Consider the following 23,557-nt stretch of genomic DNA (forward strand, 5'->3'; position numbering starts at 1 on the left):
TTGTCATAATGCATAGATCCCTGACCTATCTTATTAATTCTTATTATCAGATCAGTGGTTAAATATATTGTTCATCCAATAAAAGATCAAGGTAGGAATATATCAAAGCACTTGAGTCTAGTGAATTTTGTGGAAAAGGTAATATTTCACACAGCCTCAATTTCATGACTACATCAAAAGACAACACAGTAATTTAAGACACTTTGTCAAAATCTAGGTCAGCTGATATCAAAGTTCACTTTACATCTTAATCTGTCCATTTCATGGCTAAACATCAAAGGACAAGTAAGTCACATCATCAAAATCTAGGTCACCTGATATCAAAGTTCAATTTTACTACTAAAACTGTACACATGGTCAAAATTTCATTGCTGTACATCAAAGGACAAGAAAGTAGGTCACTGTCCCCTTGGGCAAGGCAAAATTTTGACCCAAGGGTTTAATTAAAAACAATCTTGATACAGGTCCACCAAAAAACATTTCAAGTCAAATATCTAAGCTGCAGCTTTTGCCCCATTCAGAAAACATTTGTTTTATTTTCTGTTTTTACTATATGTACATAATGAAAATCAATGACCCCTGGGGCGGAACCAATTTTGACCCCAGGGCTATAATTTGAACAATCTTGGTAGAGGTTCACTTCACAATGTTTAATGCAAAATATCTTAACTCTAGCCTTTGTAAATTTAGAGAAGATGATTATTTAAGTTTTTACTATATACATATAAGGAAAACCTATGGCCCACGGGGCGGGGCTAATTTTGACACTAGAGGCAAAATTTGAACAACTTTGGTAGAGTACCTATAGATGTTTAACAAATATTAAAGCTCTAAGCCTTGTACCTTCAGACAATAAGATTTTTTTATTTTTTACTATATGTATATATTGAAAATAAATGACCCCCAGGGAGGGGGCAATTTTGACCCCAGGGCTATAATTTGAACAATCTGGCTAGAGGTTCACTACACAATGTTTCATGCAAAATATCTAACCTCTAGCATTTGTCAATTGCTAGAAGAATCTTTTTTTAAAGTTTTTACTATATACATATAAGGAAAACAAATGACCCCCGGGGCGGCCTGATTTTGACCTCAGGGCTATAATTTGAACAATCTGGGTAGAGGTCTACCAGACAAAAAAATGCCTTATGCAAAATATCTAAACTCTAGGCCTTTTGGGTCTTTACAAGAAGGTATTTAAAGTTTTTACTATATGTACATAAAGTGAAAATCAATGACCCGCGGGGCGGGGCCGATTTTGACCCCAGGGCTATAATTTGAACAATCTTGGTAAGGGTCTACCAGACAATGCCTTATGCAAAATATCTAAGCTCTAAGCCTTTTGGGTTTTTACAAGAAGGTATTTTAAGTTTTTACTATATGTACATATAGTGAAAATCAATGACCCCCAGGGCGGGGCCAATTTTGACCCCAGGGCTATAATTTGAACAATCTTGGTAGAGGTCTACCAGACAATGCCTTGTGCAAAATATCTAAGCTCTAGGCCTTTTGGGTCTTTACAAGAAGATTTTTTAAATTTATTCTTATAATTCCTTTTGGTTGCCATGGCAACCAGATTTCTGCATGGAATGAAATTCTTTGAACACTTTGGAAGCCCTTCACCCAAGGATCAATCCTGCCAAGTTTGGTTGAAATTGGACTAGTGGTTTTTCACAAGAAGATTTTTTAAGTTCACTATATAATCTATATAACACACAAACACACAGGTGAATCGCTATATGCCACCGCATCGCAGATACTGCGGTGGCATAACAAGAGCTGTCACAGAAAGTGACAAATGCCCTCCAAGGATTCTAGTTATAAATCACCTATATCATGTTAAGTGTGGTGGTAAAAATGTTCAAACCCCAGCAGTGACCTTTAAGTTAGACAAAGAAACCTGGGTCTTGTTCACAACACATTGTCCATCTATGATGACTTCATATTTTTAAATGAAAATTGAAACTTTCATGTATATGAAAGTTACAGAGTGGACACAACAACCACCACTTATATGTATATACCATAAATATTGAAAAAGTTTAAACCCCAGCAGTTACCTTGAACTAAGGTGTAGGAACACAGGTATAATGGGCAACACATCATACATTTATGATAATTTCATAGGTGAAATAAAAAATATAATCCTTTCATGCATTTTAGTTTCAGAGGAGACACGACCATCTCTGCCTATATGTATATTGACATCAAAATTGACAAAGTTTGAACCCCACAGTGACCTTGACCTTAGTCGTAAAAACCCCCAAGTCTTTTTCGTGACACACCATACATCTATGGTAAATTAATATGTAAAAGAACAAGAGCTGTCGGTAGGACAGCAACGCTCGACTATTCTTAGTGCTTGATAGTAAAAAAAATGCTTGATAGAGTTACCTCCTCCTGTTTACAGGTTGGGGTCATGATGGTGAACAAGTGTGCAAAGTTTCAAAGCCATATGTCAATGGACTTTGAAAATATTTGAACTATTACAAAAACTTTAACGTAAATTCTAAGTCGAAAAAGGAGCATAATTCTGTCAAAATGCTTGATACAGTTACCTCCTCCTGTTTACAGGTTGGGGTCATGATGGTGAACAAGTGTGCAAAGTTTCAAAGCCATATGTCAATGGACTTTGAAAATATTTGAACTATTACAAAAACTTTAACGTAAATTCTAAGTCGAAAAAGGGGCATAATTCTGTCAAAATGCTTGATAGAGTTACCTCCTCCTGTTTCCAGGTTGGGTCATGATGGTGAACAAGTGTGCAAAGTTTCAAAGCCATATGTCAATGGACTTTGAAAATATTTGAACTATTACCAAAACATTAACGTAAATTCTAAGTCGAAAAAGGGTTATAATTCTGTCAAAATGCTTGATAGAGTTACCTCCTCCTGTTTACAGGTTGGGGTCATGATGGTGAACAAGTGTGCAAAGTTTCAAAGCCACAGGTCAATGGACTTTGAAAATATTTGAACTATTACCAAAACATTAACGTAAATTCTAAGTCGAAAAAGGGGCATAATTCGGTCAAAATGCTTGATAGAGTTACCTCCTCCTGTTTACAGGTTGGGGTCATGATGGTGAACAAGTGTGCAAAGTTTCAAAGCCACAGGTCAATGGACTTTGAAAATATTTGAACTATTACCAAAACATTAACGTAAATTCTAAGTCGAAAAAGGGGCATAATTCGGTCAAAATGCTTGATAGAGTTACCTCCTCCTGTTTACAGGTTGGGGTCATGATGGTGAACAAGTGTGCAAAGTTTCAAAGCCATATGTCTATGGACTTTCAAAGCCATATGTCTATGGACTTTGAAAATATTTGAACTATTACAAAAACTTTAACATAAGTGGTTACGCCGACGCCGACGCCGACGCTCGGGTGACTGCAATAGCTCTACTTATTCTTATCGAATAGTCGAGCTAAAAATTAAAATCCTTTCATGCATACCAAAGTATCAGAGCGGAGATTAGCACCACCTATCTTTATATAACATAAAAAATGACAAGGTTTGAACACCCAGAGTGAACTTAACCTTAGTCAAAGAAACCCAGGTCTTGTACGCAACACACCATACATCTATGGTTATTTCATATGTGAAAGAAAAATTAAAATCCTTTCATGCATACTAAAGTTTCTGAGGGGACACAACCACCACCATCTATTTATATAACATAAAAAATGACAAAGTTTGATTGCCCAGAGTGACCTTGACCTTAGTCATAGAAACCTGAGTCTTGTTCACAACACACCATACATCTATGGTTATTTTATATATGAAAGAAAAATTAAAATCCTTTCAAGATGTTGGAGTTTCAGAGCGGACATTACCACCACCTTCTATAATTATAGAACAAAACTAGAAATGTGTTATCATGCCACAGATGCCCCCGCATGCAACCAAAAATTCAGATGTTATAATATTTAGTTCCAAATTTGTTTCCACAAATTATTTTTTTCATTTTAAGTTCAAACCCCTTAAAACTATTCAATGTTAACACAAACCATTTTTATACAAAGTTCAAGGCACTGAAACTATTTAGTGTTAACCTTTTGTAAATTGCATATGATGCATATTTGTAGCCAAAATAATGGGTACATACATTTCCACAAAAGTACGAGTGCTGAAACTGAAAATTCAAAATTTTTCCAACATTCAAGAAAGATAACTTGGTCCAAAATCATTTAACCATGACCAAATTCAAACTTGAACTCCTTATTCCTAAGATGTATCTACATGTATATGTAAAATTTGACTTGAATGTGTACAACCATTGGGGAGATAATGAACGGAAACTTAAAATTTCTGATTTTTTTTCAAAGTTCAAGAGGTATAACTCTGTCAGCTATCATCAAACCATGACCAATTCGAACTTGACCAATGCATTCTTATGACATTTCCATATCTTTAATTTGATGTTGAATATGTACAACTGTTGGGGAGATAATGAACAGAAAATTTCATATTATTTTCAGTGTTTTCTTTCACCAAAATATTTGGCTAAATACGGCCCCATTCCCCCATCAAAATAGAATGTTTTTTTCCCCTCTCAAAGCTGAAATTTCCCCCCATATGGCAGCCAAAATTTGCCTGCAATGAATACCATTTTTTTTTGCATATAACTGCCGAAAAATGTTTCATTTTAAGCCTGTAAGACTTACTGTTAAGTTGTTTACAAATTGTTCACGGGTATGTAAGGGGAGCTAATCCCCGCGTCCCAACAAGTTTAACATGGACGCTTTAAATTCTGCTGTCAATATTTTAGATCCGTATATTAAGAAAAAGCGACGTATTTTCAACTCATGTTGCAAGAGTTGCTCCCCTTTTCTACTCACTGGAAGAAAACAATGTCAAACAAAGTGGTAAGTGGTGTATTAAAATATGCATTGGATTCGTTTTGGTTTCTCCTCATTGGTGAGGAAATAAAATTCCCCCTCCTGTTGCATTTTCCCCCCTCCAAACGGCACCAACCCCCTTCCCCCAAAAGTGAAAAAAACACTGATTTTCAAAGTGAAAGGGGCATAACTATGCCAAAAATCATTGAACCCTGACCCAATTCAAACTTGGCCTGCGCATACCTTTGAATATCCATATGTCAAGTTTGAGTTGAAAGTGTAATACCATTGGGGAGATAATGAACGGAAACTGAAAATTTCATATTATTTTCAAAGTAAAAGGGGCATAACTCTGCCAAAAATCATTGAACCATGACCAAATTCGAACTTGACCTTTATTTTCTCATGACATATCCATTTGTCAAGTTTGAGTTGAATGTGTAATACCGTTGGGGAGATTATGAACGAAAACTGAAAATTTCATATTATTTTCAAAGTAAAAGGGGCATAACTCTACCAAAAATCATCTAACCATGACATATCCATATGCCAAATTTGAGTTGAATATGTGCAACCATTACTAAGATAACAAGCAAATTCGTTGAATTTATATCCCCCGCCGAGTACTGGTTATTATTAACACAACAAGCAAATTCGTTGAATTTATATCCCCCGCCGAGTACTGGTTATTATTAACACAACAACTGAAGACATAAGGCTTTATTTATATATTAATCATGGCATAAACAGTAATATTCTTTCAACTTGATAAATATTCAGGGCAATAACAGAGCCATAACTTTGTGTTAAATAGTAAAATCTGGAAATGCCAATGAGATGTATGCATACTGCATAACTAATCAAGGGCCATAAATCTGAGTTATAAGTATCTGACTGGAACAAAGCGACTATACGCATATCTCCTCTTAGTATCCCATAAAGTTTCATTGAATTCCAGCCAGTAGTAGCAGAGAAGTAGCGAGGAAACAAATATTTTTCTATATGTATACTGCATAACTAATCAAGGGCCATAACTCTGAGTTAAAGTGTCTGACCGAAACAAGCCGACGATATGCACATCTCCTCTTGGTACTGAAGGTTCCCATAAAGTTTCGTTGAATTCCAGCCAGTAGTTGCAGACAGGTAGTGCGGAAAGATTTTTACTCTATATGCATACTACATAACTAATCAAGGGCCATAACTCTGAGTTAAAGGGTCTGACCGGAACAAGCCGACGATATGCGCATCTCCTCTTCATATTGATGATTCCAATAAAGTTTCGTTGAATTCCAGCCAGTAGTTGCAGAGAACTACTCCGGAAACGAAATTCTGACGGACTGATGGACGGACGGACGGACAACGCCAAAAGTATATCCCCCTCCCGATTCCATCGGCGGGGGATAATGAACGGAAATTGATGATGACGGAATGACAGAATGACGGAAGGATGGAATGATGAAAGGATGGAATGACGAAAGGACGGAATGACGGAACAGGGTAACACTATATGCCCCAGCCATTATATGGCGGGGGCATAAAAATGAAAGTTTGAAGCCCCACAGTGACGACCTTGACCTTAGTCGTAGAACCCAGTCTTATTTGCGACACACCATACATCTATCGCCAATTCATATGTGAAAGAAAAATTACAATCCTTTCATGAATATTGAAGTTTCAGAGCGGACACAACCACCACCTTCTATATTTTTATAACATAAATAACTAGAACTGCCAATGTCATGGCATGAATACCCCCGCATACCACTTTGTCAGAATCAACAGTGCCCATTGAGAGCTCAAAGACAACCTCCCTGCAAAATCTGAGGTTACTAAGCCAGTGCATTGCTAAGAAATGTATTCTACATGCTTCAAATGTGAAAATGTCAAAATCAATACACTGCGGACAGGCATTCTTAAGCATTTGAGCAGACAAGCTTATTATAGTAAAATCCCTGTGACCTTGACCTTTGACACAGTCACCTAAAAAACAAAAGGCGTCATCTAATAGTCATAAACAACCTCAATACCAAATATGAAGACTGTTGACCAAAGTCAAAGCAATTGAGCGGACAAGCTTTTTTAGTCAAGGCACCTGTGACCTTGACCTTTGACCCAGTGACTTCAAAATCAATAGGGGTCACCTTATGGTCCTGATAAACCTCCATGCCAAATATGTAGACTGTGGGTCAAAGGATTCTTAAGTTATTGGGCGGACGAGCTTTTTCAAGTCAAGGCCCGTCTCCTTGACCTTTGACCTGGTGACCTCAAAATAAATAGGGTTCATCTACTAATCATGACTAACCTGCATGCCAAATATTAAGACTGTGGGTAAAAGGATTCTTAAGTTATTGGGCAGACAAGAAAACAAGAGGGCCATGATGGCCCTATATCGCTCACCTTAAGGAATAGTTTTTAACTGGATTTTTCTTATTTAAAACAAGCAACATGTTTATAAAATACTTTAATGTTATTTAGTTAGTGTCAAATGTAAAGTTTTTTTGGCCAACAGCAACAGGAATGCAATCAAGTGTATAGAAATACCTCTTTTTTTCTTTTCTTTAAAGTATAGGTTGCTAAAAAATACACTCCCTGTAGTGTGTTTACATCATGAAAATTTTAACAATGACATCATAATTAACAAGGCGAAGTACAAATTTGGATAATACTTCAATAAAAATGGGTCAAAGACAAAAATCGCCGACGCTCGGGTGACTACAATAACTCTACTTATCGAATAGTCGAGCTAAAAATGTACTACCATTGACCATTAATTTCGAACATTTAACTAAGTCGGTAAACAGGAAGTGGATAAGCGATAGACCTGAACTTGGGACCACATATCAATGCAGTTACATTACCAAATATCAAGAGGCTGTGTTATGTAGTTGCTGAGAAAACTGTTACGGAAATTTCCTTCCATTTACAATTAATGCCAAAAATTTAACTAAGTCATCAAACGGGAAGTGGATGAGCCACATACCTGAAATCATATCCCATTGTATGTGACTAAATGTTGATGCTGTATACCAAATATCAAGAGGCTGTGATAAGTACAGTCCAACCCCGTTTATTCGAAGTGCCTGGGACTGAATATTTACTTCGAATAATCGATGGGTTCGAATAATCGAAATCGGAATATTGTGATAGACGAAAACTACTCCACTTTGACCAATCATCGCAAAACTACCGTTTACAAGACACTTGCTTCATGTAATCAATTGAGAAAAATAAATATTAAAGAAAAGATGCGTAAAAAAATTATTGTATTGACATTGAAGACATAAATACTTTCATTTTATTCTACATTATGTATCGTTTCGTTTCGCGCAAAGCCTTGATAATGGCCGTGTCGTCACTACGCTATTTACAGCTAAACTCGATTTCGATTAGGATAAATTAAGGCTCTCATGTAGCGTAAAAATTAATGAAAAAAATGTTTTGATGTTTTAACAAATTCACATATACGGAATGTATAAAAATTATTGCTGTCATCTTCAACAAAATCGGACACAGTGCATAGTTTTTCATTTCGGTAATTAAAATTGATTAAAGAGCACACAAAGAGTTATTATCATGATTGTCTTATTACACACATGACTGTGGATATCTGGTCAGCGAGTGGATCTGCGCCAATTAGTCTGGCTTCGAATAAAAATTAGGCTGGCTTCAAATAATAGGTGTGAAATGCTTTCACAATTGTATAATCGGGACTGAAATTTTACTTCGAAAAATAGGAGGTATTCGGATAATGCATTTCGAATAATACGCTCGTATTTATATTGTTTTATATAGAGATAAAAACGGGACCGCCGATCTACTTCGGATAATGCCGGGTATTCGAATAAAGGGTTGTCGAATAACCGGGGTCGGACTGTAGTTGCTGAGAAAATTGTTAGAAAAAATTCCTACCATTGACCATTATTATGAATTTAACTAAGTCAGTAAACATGAAGTGGATGAGTGACAGACCTGAAATCGAATCCCATGGTATGGAACAATGTGTTAATGCTGTATACAAAATATTATGAGGTTCTGTAGAGTAGTTGCTGAGAAAACTGTTACCAAAAATGGCCCAACCAATTCGCCTGCCTGCCCGGAATCAAGTCTCAAAACATGATGGTAAGCAGTATTTTTTTTGCATATGATTATGTAAATTTTTTCGAAAACCAGTATTATAGTTGTACCAGATATCCCATTAGTGTTTAAATATTAAAATAATTTCTGATAAAAGTGTTTACTCAGGGGTATCATGTTGGGGACAGGATCTAACCCCCAAGCATCTATGGTTTATCATATTAGGACATCCCTTTCTACAAAAACTTCTTCCTGTTCACATGAGTGGCTCTATACACAGGTTTAATCATAAAATTAAATCATGTAAAATGTTATTAAAAAAAAAAACAAGAGGGCCATGATGGCCCAAAGTCGCTCACCTGTATATAGGCCCCTGGAGCGGAGCCAGTTTAAACCCCAGGGCTTTTATTTGAACAAACTTGGTTGTATATCTATATATATATATATATATACATTTATATATATATATATATATTTATATATATATAAATATTAAATATATATGTGTATATATATAATATATATATATATCATAATATGTATATATATATGTATATATATATATATATATATATATATATATATATATATATATATATATATATATATATATATATATCTATCTATCTATCTATCTATCTATCTATATATATATATAAATATTAAATATATATGTGTATATATATAATATGTATATATCTAAACAAGAGGGCCATGATGGCCCTGAGGTCGCTCACCTGTATATAGGCCCCCCCCACACCTCCGGGCTAGTTTTTACCCAAGGGCTTTTATTTGTTTATTTGAACAGACTTGGTAGACACCCATAAGAAGATGTTTCATGCTAAACATCTAAGTCCTAGCTCATTGGGTTTTTTAAAAGAAGATTTTTAAGTTTTTGCTATACACATATAAGGAAAATCAATGACCCCCCCCCCCCGGGCGGGGCCAGTTTTGACCCAGGGCTTTTATTTGAACATACTTGGTAGACACCCATTAGAACATGTTTCATGATAAATATGTTAGCTCTAGCTCTTTGAGTTCTTTAAAAGAAGATTTTTTAAGTTTTTACTATATGCATATAGGGAAAATCAATGACCCCCTGGGGCGGGGCCAATTTTGACCCCAGGGCTTTTATTTGAACAAACTTGGTAGACACTCATTAGAAGATGTTTCATGCTAAATATCTTAGCTCTAGCTCTTTGGGTTCTTTAAAAGAAGAAATTTTAAGTTTTTACTATATGCATATAGGGAAAATCTATGACCCCCTGGGGCGGGGTCAATTTTGACCCCAGGGCTTTTATTTGAACAAACTTGGTAGACATGCACTAGAAGATGTTTCATGCCAAATATTTTAGCTCTAGCTCTTAAGGTTCTTTAAAAGAAGATTTTTTAAGTTTTTACTATATGCATATAGGGAAAATCGATGACCCCCCGGGGTGGGGCCAATTTTGACCACAGGGCTTTAATTTGAACAAACTTGGTAGACACTCACTAGAAGATGTTTCATGCTTAATATCTTAGCTCTAGCTCTTTGGGTTCTTTAAAAGAAGATTTTTAAGTTTTTACTATATGCATATAGGGAAAATCAATGACCCCCTGGGGCGGGGCCAATTTTGACCCCATGGCTTTTATTTGAACAAACTTGGTAGACACTCACTAGAAGATGTTTCATGCTTAATATCTTAGCTCTAGCTCTTAAGGTTCTTTAAAAGAAGATTTTTAAGTTTTTACTATATGCATATAGGGAAAATCAATGACCCCCCGGGGCGGGGCCAATTTTGACCCCAGGGCTTTTATTTGAACAAACTTTGTAGACACTCATTAGCAGATGTTTCATGCTAAATATCTTAGCTCTAGCTCTTTGGGTTCTTTAAAAGAAGATTTTTTTAAGTTTTAACTATATGCATATAGGGAAAATCAAAGACACCCTGGGGCGGGGCCAATTTTGACCCCAGGGCTTTTATTTGAACAAACTTGGTAGACACTCACTAGAAGATGTTTCATGCTTTATATCTAAACACTAGCTATCTGGGTTTTTTCAAAGAATATTTTTAAGTTTTTGCTATACACAGTCATATAAGGAAAATCAATGACCCCCGGGGCGGGGCCAATTTGGCCCTAGGGCTTTGATTTGAACAAACTTTGTAGACACTCACTAGAAGATGTTTCATGCTTAATAGCTAAACTCCAGCTATTTGGGTTTTTTTAAAGAAGATTTTTTAAGTTTTTGCTATACACATATAAGGAAAATCAATGACCCCCGGGGCGGAGCCAATTTTGACCCCAGGGCTTTTATTTGAACAAACTTGGTAGACACCCATTAGAACATGTTTCATGCTGAATATCTTAGCTCTAGCTCTTTGAGTTCTTTAAAAGAAGATTTTTTAAGTTTTTACTATATGCATATAGGGAAAATCAATGACCCCCTGGGGCGGGGCCAATTTTGACCCTAGGGCTTTGATTTGAACAAACTTGGTAGGCACTCATTAGAAGATGTTTCATGCCAAATATCTAAGCTCTAGCTCTTATGGTTTTTTAGAAGAAGATTTTTAAAGTTTTTCTTAATGGTTGCCATGGCAACCAGAGTTTTTAATGGAATTTAAATTTTTGAACAACTTTGAAAGGGGTCAACCTAAGGATCATTTCTGTAAAGTTTGGTTGCAATTGGCCATGTAGTTTAGGAGGAGATGTTGTTTGAAAAGTTTGACGCCATTTTTTGAAGGACGCACGACGCACGACGGACGCAGAGTGATGACAAAAGCTCACCTTTGAGCACTTCGTGCTCAGGTGAGCTAAAAACAGCAGGGATCTCAGGAAGGTCAGAATTTCACGTGGCAGACTGTTTGGCCAAAAATTTTCATGAGTCAAATCAGTTTTTTCTTGTGTTATTTTTCTACACGAATCATTTTCATGTTTTCAGAAATTACTGTTTGGGAAGTCATTTAGGGTAGATTTTCAAGTTTAAATTGATAACTATTGTAAGGTTAGGCAATTATAAGCTTCTTGCTTAGTTAACATGATGATAAAGATAATTAAGTATTTCTAGCACCATGGATAATTACCATAATTATTGTTCCATTTTCACTTACATTTATTGAGGTGATAAACACATGTGTACATGCAGGGGTAAAAGTTACAGAAACTGAAAATACTGAAAGAAAAAGTTGGGGGCCAGGGGGCCCCTACGGTGGGTCCAGGGCAACGCCCTGGCTAGGGGTTCAGGGGGCTGGAGGCCCTCAGAAGCTTTTGCAATTTAGTGAATTTAAAAGTTCAAAAAAAGGCTCAAATACATACTCAAGTGCTTTATTTATCTTCAGATGTAATTAATCTGATATGTTAAAATTTACACAAATTCACTGAGCAATACTATTTAAGCAATCTATACACATTCCACATAACAAATTATGTTCATTCTTTTTACTATTTTCAAATTCATATCTTAAATTTAATCCTTTTCCATTGTCTTCCACTTGTTGATGCAGCACACTTTCAACTGACTTGACAATTTCTTCAGATGTGGAAACATTTTGAATTCTCAATTCTAAATGATCCATTACTACTTGACTAGTTTCATCATTAAAGTACTGAAAGATTATATTCAGTACTTTGTTATTGATTTTTGTTAGTTGCCTTATCCATATTCAAAGATATTAACTTATCTTTCACTTTTGACTTCACTCCATCCTTAACAGATTTGGCTACACCATGTGTTGTTATGTAAATTGCACTGGTTGGAGAAAGAGTAGTTTTTTCAAGAGCAGGCTTGTCTTCAGCTAAACGTTTGGCAAGATGTTAGAGATCGCCTGCTATGGAAAATGGCAGTCAATGTTCACTTAGAAAGGCAGTTGTGATTGCTCTTTGTTTGGCAATGCGATCTTGCATACTTTCAATCTTTTTGTCCACAGCTTTTGATGAGCCTGGCAGTACCTGAAAAAGACAATTTTCAAATAAAAGATGTATGAAAACATATCAAATAAAATATCACACTCATAAATTGCCAATTTAGTTTGGAAACAAGGAGATAATCAAACTTAAAAAAACATAGATAAAGAAAATCGTGTTCTAATCCTTAAAATAATATAAAGCCGGAAAAAAATTTCCAGACCTGCCCCTGCACAAGGCCATTTTTTAATTCAACCCCCAACCCTTGCCCAGACCACATGAAAGTTGGGGGAAGACAGAAGAAAAAGAGGGTGGGGTAATGTGCATTGTTTATTAACTACACAATGCACAACTAAACCTCTTTTCATTGTTTACTCTAGATAGTGGCTAAACTACACAGAGAAATGATCTTACTTGGTCGAAGATTCTTTTAGTGGACCTCATCTTCAGCTCATCGTGATTAAGAAGCACCTTTTTCTGTTCGATTTGTCTAGTTGATCGTTTTGGAACAGACTTCACAAAAGCCCATGGCATTTGGTTTTTTCAACCAAGCATCCCATTTTTCACCTTTAGAGTCCTTTTCCGCTAACCACTCCCACCTCCATTTGTTTTTTGCACCCTTTTTCAGATTGTTAGTATTAACACCAGCACTGTTGTTGTCATTGTATTTGTAGATGTATTTTGACATCAAATGACTATACAACAAACGATTTCATTGGCTGGTAAAAATTACGACGACCAATCAAATCTGATCTTATATATTCTAGCTCAATTTTTCATCGGCAATCTCCGTATTGTAATTGTTTTGATTCGTTTACAAACTGGTCTGAGATGGACAAATTTATTTTAAAATATATATCAAGCATTATCAAGCAATGTGCACACGCTAATTAATGAGGCATGCACACACACCCTTCCCGATTTCTCATCGGATTTACATCATTCAGAAAAATGACCTCGGAGATCGCCGAAATGTATAATTTTAGAAATCATATCACGGGAGGTGATATTTACATAAATACTAAATGTCATCCCTTAATACTTCATAAATAGTTAACAAAATACCTGTTTCAACGAAGCACACCGATAATTGTTGTCATCTTCACTTCTTTGTTTTGAAATACGAGTTTATGTTACAAAATTTCTCAATTTCCTTGTTCAAGGCCGCCATTTTGTCCTAATTCCAGTTTAGTTTAGTTTATAGGTCAGATTGATACAGATGTTTTCTAAGACTCAGGACTGATTGATATCTATTATTTAATGATTTGAATTGTATGTTTATAATCAGAATGAAATATTATGTCATAAATCGTTCAGCAGATTCAGTAAGACCGGTGTACACAATGTTGAAATATATGATTTTCCCGCAAACCGGAAGGAAGAATTTAAGTAATATCCGCACTGTAAATTAAACTTTTATCTTAATAAGCTATTTTTTGTGAAAAAATACAACCTTTTTTGTTCACTTTCATTTCTTTGTGCAATATCTTACACAATAAAATGTGCAAGTCAATGTCAAGAACCAAAATACATTGCATTTTATTTCGGAAATGACACAGTCTCCTTTCTGATGATGTTACAAAATTAAAGGAATAATCCATTATTGAATGGGGTAATCAACTACACTGTATCTCTGAAATTGGGGCTATTCTGATTGACTTTGTTTGAATTAAAATTCACATTCAACATTTTCATCTTTCTAATGCTTTAACAGAAAAAATCCTCAAAACAATGTCTGTTGAGACAAAAAATACAAGATACACTCTCAATTTATCCCTACAAAGACAGTTATACAATCTTGCAATAAAAAAAACCTTTAACCCCCAAAACAGAGACCAATTTTCAACTGTAGACCATAATCTGATTATACTTTGTAGAAACCAACAAGCTCATGCCTTGTGAGAAATATCTAAGCTCTAGCCCTTTCCATTTTGAAGTATAAGAACTTTTAAGTTTTTTTTTTAGTTGCCATAGCAACCAGAGTTTAGCATGGAATGGCATTCTTTGAACACTCTTGATAGAGCTTCATACAATGAGTATTCCTGCCAAGTTTCATTAATATTGGTCAAGTGGTATTATAGAAGATGTCGTCTAAATAAAATGTGGACGGACACCGGACGCCGGACGCTTTTGATTGGCCATCCTAAAAGCTCACCTGCACTATGTGCAAGGTGAGCTAAAAACCGACGGACGCCAGACGGCCGGATGTACTCACAAAATGGTACTTATGTGACTTTTCTTTTGATCTTTTTGGCCATTTTTAGTCACACAAGGCTCAAAAAAAGACACACAAGAAAAAACGGAATGAATAGGATCAAAGAGAATTTTCTCTTACCCATTGTTCTCTAAGTCACACAAGTACCTCTGGGTTCATACGGAAAGCCAGACGGCCGGACAGCCGGACGGACAAGCTCATTCCAGTATACTCCCCTTACAATTTTGTTCTGCGGGGGTATAAAAAATGACAAAGTTTGAATCCCCAAAGTGACCTTGACCTTACTCGTAGAAACCCCAGAGTCTTGTTCGCGACACACTCTATATATATATGGTTGTTTCATATGTAAAAGAAAATTAAAATCCTTTCATGCATACTGAAGTTTCAGAGCAGACACGACCACCACCATCTATATTTATAAAATATAAACAAGAGCCACCGCCGGGCGTGGGTAGCTCGACTTTTTCCTTTTTCTAAAAGCAAACACAGAAAGGTTTGAACATATCTTAACGTTTCATTTTAATAAATTTAGTCGGTCTGTCTTGTCACATTAGTTTTGTTTATCTATTTTGTGTATATATATATATATATATATATGAATAGAAACACGCAATTCTAAAAATAGTAACACGCAATTCTATAAATAGTAACACGCAATTCTAAAATAGTAACACACATTTCTATAAATAGTAACACACAATTCTATAATAAGAAACACACACTTTTTAAAATAGAAAAAAGCAATTCTATAAATAGAAACACGCAATTCTAAAAATAGTAACACGCAATTCTAAAAATAGAAACACACAATTCTATAAATAGTAACATGCAATTCTAAAAATAGAAACACGCAATTCTAAAAATAGTAACACGCAATTCTAAAAATAGGCCAATTTTGAGCCCAGGGCTATTATTTGAACAATCTTGGTAGAGGTCTAACAGACAATGCCTTATGAAAAATATCTATGCTCTAGGCCTTGTGGGTCTTTACAAGAAGATTTTTTTTAATTTATTCTTATAATTCCTTTTGGTTGACATGGCAACCAGATTTCTGCATGGAATGAAATTCTTTGAAGAACTTTGGAAGCCCTTCACCCAAGTGAATCCCCACAGTGACCTTGACCTCAGTTGTAGGAACCCAAGTCTTGTTCGCGACACACCATATATCTATGGTTATTTCATATATGAAACATGGGAAAAATGCTATGCCACAGCATTAATACGACACTAAATAGTAATGTAGCAACAGATTTTTTTTGTTTGTTTTTTATACAATCAATACAATTGAAGATTGTCAAAATGCATCCCTTACCTATCTAATTCTTATTATCAGATTAGTAATTAAATCTATTGTTAATCCAATAAAAGATCAAAGTAGGAATATATCAATGCAGTTGAGTCTAGTGAATTTGGTGGTGAATGTCATATTTCACACAGCCTAAATTTCATGACTACATCAAAGGACAATACAGTAAGACACTTTGTCAAACTCTAGGTCAGCTAATATTAAAGTTCACTTTACATTTTAATCTGTGCACATGGTTCAAATTTCATAGCTGTACATCACAGGACAAAAAAGTAGGTCACATCATCAAAATCTAGGCCACCTAATATCAAAGTTCAATTAAAAACAAGAATCTGTGTTTGATGAACAAAAATGCCCCCGCGCTCACTGTTGTCAATAATTTAACTTTAGAGAGTGAAGTAGCTAATTTGTATGGAAGAAAACCAATCATGTGTAGAAATCTGTAATTGGCACCCTTGACCTTGACCAACTGACCCCTACCTCTATCAACAGGAAGAATATCATGCAAGTAATTTTTCCACCAAATATGAAATAAATCTGTCAATAAATAAAGGCTGTATGGGCAAAAGTGTAAAAAATCTATTTTTAGCACTGGTAACCTTGACCCAACTGACCCCTAACTACATTCAAAGGAAGAATATCATGCAACTTATTTTCCTACCAAATATGAAATAAATCTGTCAATATATAAAGGCTGTATGGGCAAAAGTGTAAAAATCTATTTTTAGCACTGTTGACCTTGACCCAACTGAAGAACATTTCATGTCAAATATCTAAGCTGTAGCTTTCTCCAATTCAGAAAACATTTGTTTTAGTTTCTGTTTTTACTATGTGTACATAATGAGAAAAAATGCCCCCGGGCAGGGCCAATTTTGAAACCAAGGGAAAAATTTGAACAACTTTGGTAGACGACCTATAGATGATATTATAAAGCAAACATCAAGAATCTATGCCTTGTACCTTCAGAAAAAAAGAATATTTAATTTTTTACTTTTTGTACAATGTGTAAATCAATGACCCCCCAGGGTTGGGGCCAATTTTGACCCCAGGGCTATAATTTGTACAATCTTGCTAGAGGACTACACAATAAGATTTTTTGATTTTTTACTTTATGTACATATCGTGAAAATCAATGACCCCCGGGGTGGAGTAAAAATTTTGACCCCAGAGCTATAATTTGAACACTCTTGTAAGAGGTTCACTACACAATGTTTCATGCAAAATATCTAACCTCTAGCATTTGTCAATTTCAAGAAGAAAATGTTTTAAAGTTTTTACTATATACATATAAGGAAAACCTATGACCCCTGGGGCGGGGCTGAGTTTGACACTAGAGGCAAAATTTCAACAACTTTGGTAGAGTACCTATAAATAATATCACATACCAAATATCAAACCTCTAAGCCTTGTACCTTCAAACAAGAAGGTATTTTAAGTTTTTACTATATGTACATATAGTGAAAATCAATAACCCCCGGGGCGGGGCCGATTTTGACCCCAGGGCTATAATTTTAACAATCTTGGTAGAGGTCTAACAGACAATGTATTATGCAAAAAATATCTAAGCTCTAGGCCTTTTGGGTTTCTACAAGTAGATTTTTTTAATTTATTCTTATAATTCCTTTTGGTTGCCATGGCAACCAGATTTCTGCATGGAATGAAATTCTTTGAACGACTTTGGATGCCCTTCACCCAAGGATCAATCCTGCCAAGTTTGGTTTGGACTAGTGGTTTTTTACAAGAAGATTTTTTAAGTTCACTATATAATCTATTGAACACACAAACATACATACAAACACACACATTGGTGAATAGCTATATACCACCGCATCACAGATGCTGTTGTGGCATAAAAATTAAAATCCTTTCATGCATACTGAAGTTTCAGAGCGGACACGACCACCACTGTCTATATGTATAAAGCCGGACAGACTGACAGACTGACAGACAGACAGACTGACAGACAGACGGACGGTTCAATCTTAATATGCCACCCTTTTGGGGCATAATTACCAAAGAGCATGAGCAGTAACAATTTATTTTTTTACAAATGACAAAGTATAAAGTCACTGAAGACCACTGCACTCTGCCTATCAGAAATAAATGTTCAATATCCAAATTTATGAGAGACTTTTTTTAATATCAAACAATGGCATATTTAGGTCTAACTTAGTTAGGGAACTCATTCCTTGGTTCAGTGGTGTTCGTTAACTTAAGCTTATTGGTTCAATTTTAAGAGGCAACCAATATGTGTGTAAGAGCAAAATACATTAACCAGCATTAAACACAATACCTGCATATGTAACGGTATTCCAGAAGTTTCACTGTTATATAGCAGCGCCACCTGTAACTGTAGGAAATCCCAGTCTTCCTGTAACAGTAGTAAAAAAATAATAATACGATATTTCTCTGTATTGCCCTCATAAACTGTTACAAACTCAAAACAAGTTAAATGGTTTACCTGTGTGCTTGGGGGGATGTTGGGGAGGGGGGGGGGAGATTAGATTAAACAACCATTGTATGAGTAATTCTGTGCAAAACATGAAGTAAAATGGAGAGAAATAAGAATCCCTAAAGAAAGCCCAACACGGCAAAATTGAAAATGTTGCAGGCTCTGTTGTTTGATTGAGCCTGTTTACATGTTTACGCAGAAAATATCTCTATTTATTATGACATATGCCACTACGAATGTTTTAATCTTATAGATTTTCATCATAAACTATTTTTTGTAAAATTTTACATAGATATTAAAGCAACACAGATAATTTTCAAACATATGAAGTTTTTCCACCTTAAACAGTTTAATAATGGGTATCATTATAAGGAGTATACACATAAAAGTAAGGTGTACATAATATATATATAATACTGAAACTTGTGTTATCTTAAATGGATTTTTATCAAATTTTTTCAAAGTTAAACAAGGTTATAGACAAGGCGATCCTATTTCCCCTGTGCAGAGATTTTAGCAATAAAAATAAGACAATGCCCTTTTGATCAACTATAGACCCCAAAGTTTTCACAGTTAATTGGCGATAATCGTTGACACGTGTCATACAAACGTGTGAACAACTGGTCAAGTAAAGGTCAATGGTTTAATTTGCTATCTTAATTGAAATTTGAAAGTAATTACAAAAAAAAACACTCTTTTTTTCGAATATTCGTATTCGTTTTTCAATGTTCGAATATTCGGTAGTGTTTCGAATATTCGAATATAATTCCCGGCCCTAATAATTACCAAAGAGCATGAGCAGTAACAATTTATTTTTTTACAAATGACAAAGTATAAAGTCACTGAAGACCACTGCACTCTGCCTATCAGAAATAAATGTTCAATATCCAAATTTATGAGAGACTTTTTTTTAATATCAAACAATGGCATATTTAGGTCTAACTTAGTTAGGGAACTCATTCCTTGGTTCAGTGGTGTTCGTTAACTTAAGCTATTTGGTTCAATTTTAAGAGGCAACCAATATGTGTGTAAGAGCAAAATACATTAACCAGCATTAAACACAATACCTGCATATGTAACGGTATTCCAGAAGTTTCACTGTTATATAGCAGCGCCACCTGTAACTGTAGGAAATCCCAGTCTTCCTGTAACAGTAGTAAAAAAATAATAATACGATATTTCTCTGTATTGCCCTCATAAACTGTTACAAACTCAAAACAAGTTAAATGGTTTACCTGTGTGCTTGGGGGGATGTTGGGGAGGGGGGGGGGAGATTAGATTAAACAACCATTGTATGAGTAATTCTGTGCAAAACATGAAGTAAAATGGAGAGAAATAAGAATCCCTAAAGAAAGCCCAACACGGCAAAATTGAAAATGTTGCAGGCTCTGTTGTTTGATTGAGCCTGTTTACATGTTTACGCAGAAAATATCTCTATTTATTATGACATATGCCACTACGAATGTTTTAATCTTATAGATTTTCATCATAAACTATTTTTTGTAAAATTTTACATAGATATTAAAGCAACACAGATAATTTTCAAACATATGAAGTTTTTCCACCTTAACCAGTTTAATAATGGGTATCATTATAAGGAGTATACACATAAAAGTAAGGTGTACATAATATATATATAATACTGAAACTTGTGTTATCTTAAATGGATTTTTATCAAATTTTTTCAAAGTTAAACAAGGTTATAGACAAGGCGATCCTATTTCCCCTGTGCAGAGATTTTAGCAATAAAAATAAGACAATGTAAAGATGTTAAAGGTATAAATATAGATGGGGAGGAATATCAAATTACACAATTTGCTGATGATACTTTACTTTTGCTAGATGGATCAGAAAAGTCTCTTAATACTGTTTTAAAGTTATTAAATATGTTTTCAGAAATTTCAGGATTAAAAGTAAATTTTGACAAAACTAAAGTTATTCGGATTATAGGCTCTCTTAAATACAGTACAAGATCTATTAAGACAAAATGGAAACTGACATGGGGTGATACACAGTTTAAATTGTTAGGTTTGATATATGTTGATTTAGAAAAAATGATAGAGTTAAACTTTAATGAAAAGCTTCAGAAAGTTAAAAATAGTATAGGATACTGAGAAAAAGAATGTTAACACCAATAGGAACAAGAATTTGTTTGTTAAACACAAATGCCCCCGGCTCAGTTTCACTCAGTTATGGACAGAAAAATTGCCAAAAAATTGTAAACACAAGTTATATAGCTTGACAAAGTCATGGCATTTTGTAATTGTGAAAAATATAAGTTGCCAAGTCATTGCTCTGACTTGTGAAGTTGAAAAATATTCAACTTCATGCAAGTTATCTTCCTACCAAATATGAAATACATCTGTCATTAAATAAAGGCTGTATGGGCAAAAGTGTAAAAATCTATTTTGAGCACTGGTGACCTTGACCAAACTGACCCCTAACTCTATCCAAAGGAAGAATACCATGTAAGTTATCTTCCTACCAAATATGAAATACATCTGTCATTAAATAAAGGCTGTATGGGCAAAAGTGTAAAAATCTATTTTGAGCACTGGTGACCTTGACCAAACTGACCCCTAACTCTATCCAAAAGAAGAATACCATGTAAGTTATCTTCCTACCAAATATGAAATACATCTGTCAATAAATAAAGGCTGTATGGGCAAAAGTGTAAAAATCTATTTTTACCACTGGTGACCTTGACCCAACTGACCCCCTAACTCCATCCAAAGGAAGAATACCATGCAAGTTATCTTCCTACCAAATATGAAATACATCTGTCCATAAATAAAAGCTGTATGGACAAAAGTGTAAAAATCTATTTTTACCACAAGTGACCTTGACCCACTGATCCCTACCCCAATCAAAAGGATGAATACCATGTAAGTTATCTTCCTACCAAATATAAAATATATCTGTCACTTACTAAAGGCTCTATGAGCAAATGTGTAAAAATCTATTTTTAGCACTGGTGACCTTGACTCAACTGACCACTAACTCCATCAAATTTTATGTTTCTATCAATTATAAATAACATCTGTCTATAGAATAAGGTTAATACACCTGTAAAAATGTAAAAATCTATTTTTAACATTGGTGACCTTGACATTGGTAACATTGACATTGACCCAAATGACCCCTTACTACACCCAAAGAAGGAGGACCTCCCTTGGCATGTTTGTATTAAACTAAGACATCAACTAAAAATAAAGGCTGTATGAGCAAAAATGTTTATATTTATTTTTTAAACCAGTGACCTTGACCCTAGAGACCACTTACTCCACAAAAAATTAGAGGACCATCAAAGGTATCCACCTACTAAATATGAAAGATATCATTGAAGAAATTAAGCAATTAGGAGAAATTTAAGATAAATCCAACTTGACGAAATAGGTTAACCAGACAAGGCCCTATTTTCAAAGTGAAAAAAGGGAAATTACTGGGAAATATGGATGACACAGTTATATAACTTGGCAATATCATGTGCTTTGTATTGATAAGTAAGTGTGGAAATTATAAAGCCATTAGTATAGATAGAACTTGAGATATTTCCAACTTGCCGTTTTACGTTAACCATTATTCATTTTCTATGTGCTGAAAAGGGCAATAACTTGGTAAATATGAAAGCCATGTTTTATGTAACTTGCCCAGATCATGTACTTTGTATTGATTAGTAAGTGTGTAAACTAAGAAGCCATTGGTACAGGTAAAACTTAAGAAAAATCCAACTTGCCATTCTAAGTTAACCTTGTACGGACAGACGGACGGACGTTCTAACAGGAGAGTAATTATGTGGCTACTCTATTGTTCTCTCTATTGTTCTTTTTAGCCACACAAAAGAAAATAGCCACATAAAAGCATTACGGAATGAATGACATCAAAGAGAAAGAACAGTTACCTATTGTCCCTCTAACCACATAATTACTCTCCTGCGAGTGCGGACGGACAGACGGACAGACAGTTCAATTTCTATATGCCCGGGGGCATAAAAATTACTGTTGTTAAGTCAATACTCCATCCTTTATTTACTCATTGTTTTACAAGTTTACCAACACCTAATTCAGTATTAATGACTTATTTTATAATTTTATATGGAAAGGTATAGCAAAAATAAAGCAATCAGTAGTTATCAAAACAAATAAGGAAGGTGGTCTAAATATGATTGATATTGACAGTTATATACATTCTGTAAAGATAAAATGGTTTAAAAGATATATTAGTAATAGTAACAGTAAATGTTATAAGCTAATGATGGCTTTATTCAATATTGATAAAGTGTTAAGCACAGGTAAATTGTTTTGTAAACTGACAATTGATAAAATTAACAAGAAACACCACCGGGGCAACGCTAGACTTTTTACTTTTTTTAAAAGCAAATAATGAAACGTTTGAACAAATCTTAACGTTTCCTTTTGATAAATTTAATCCGTGTGTCTTGTCACATTAGTTTTGTCAAAGTATGAATCTTTTTTTAAAATATCCCCATGTGTATTACAGAAGAAAACTAGAAATGTGTCATCATGCCACGGATGCCCCCTCTGCCAAAAAATCATCGAACCATGACCAAATTCCAACTTAACCTGCCCATTCCTTTGACATATCCATATGTCAAATTTGAGTTGAATATGTATCACTGTTGGGTAGATAATGAACAGAAACTGCAAATTTCATATTATTTTCAAAGTGAAAGGGGCTTTACTCTGCCAAAAATCATTGAACCATGACCAAATTCGAAATTGGCCTGGGCATTCCAAAAACATATCTGAGTTGAATGTGTTGTACCGGTGGG

The 23,557-nt window shown here is 34.8% G+C and overlaps 1 protein-coding gene and 1 long non-coding RNA gene across 3 annotated transcripts in view; both read right to left on the minus strand.

Annotated features, from left to right (window-relative positions):
* LOC132739850 (DNA-directed RNA polymerase III subunit RPC1-like) overlaps positions 1 to 23,557 on the minus strand; it is a 150,938-nt gene that overhangs the window by 77,656 nt on the left and 49,725 nt on the right. The window contains exon 7 of one of the 2 annotated variants that reach the window (XM_060727664.1): positions 18,607 to 18,684. In XM_060727664.1, coding sequence (XP_060583647.1) covers positions 18,607 to 18,684 — 78 coding nt within the window. Of the gene's footprint in view, positions 1 to 18,606; positions 18,685 to 19,832; positions 19,911 to 23,557 lie in introns of both variants that reach the window. The other variant, XM_060727663.1, reaches the window with a different exon arrangement.
* LOC132739849 (uncharacterized) lies at positions 10,050 to 15,502 on the minus strand. The gene is made up of 2 exons (XR_009627059.1): positions 13,207 to 15,502; positions 10,050 to 12,837 (listed from the first exon to the last, which is right to left on the minus strand). It is a non-coding gene; the product is annotated as an uncharacterized LOC132739849 (long non-coding RNA).

This window comes from Ruditapes philippinarum, unplaced genomic scaffold, assembly GCF_026571515.1.
Source record: "Ruditapes philippinarum isolate M1 unplaced genomic scaffold, ASM2657151v2 ctg1003_1_1_1_1, whole genome shotgun sequence".
In the NCBI taxonomy this organism is placed as follows: domain Eukaryota; kingdom Metazoa; phylum Mollusca; class Bivalvia; order Venerida; family Veneridae; genus Ruditapes; species Ruditapes philippinarum.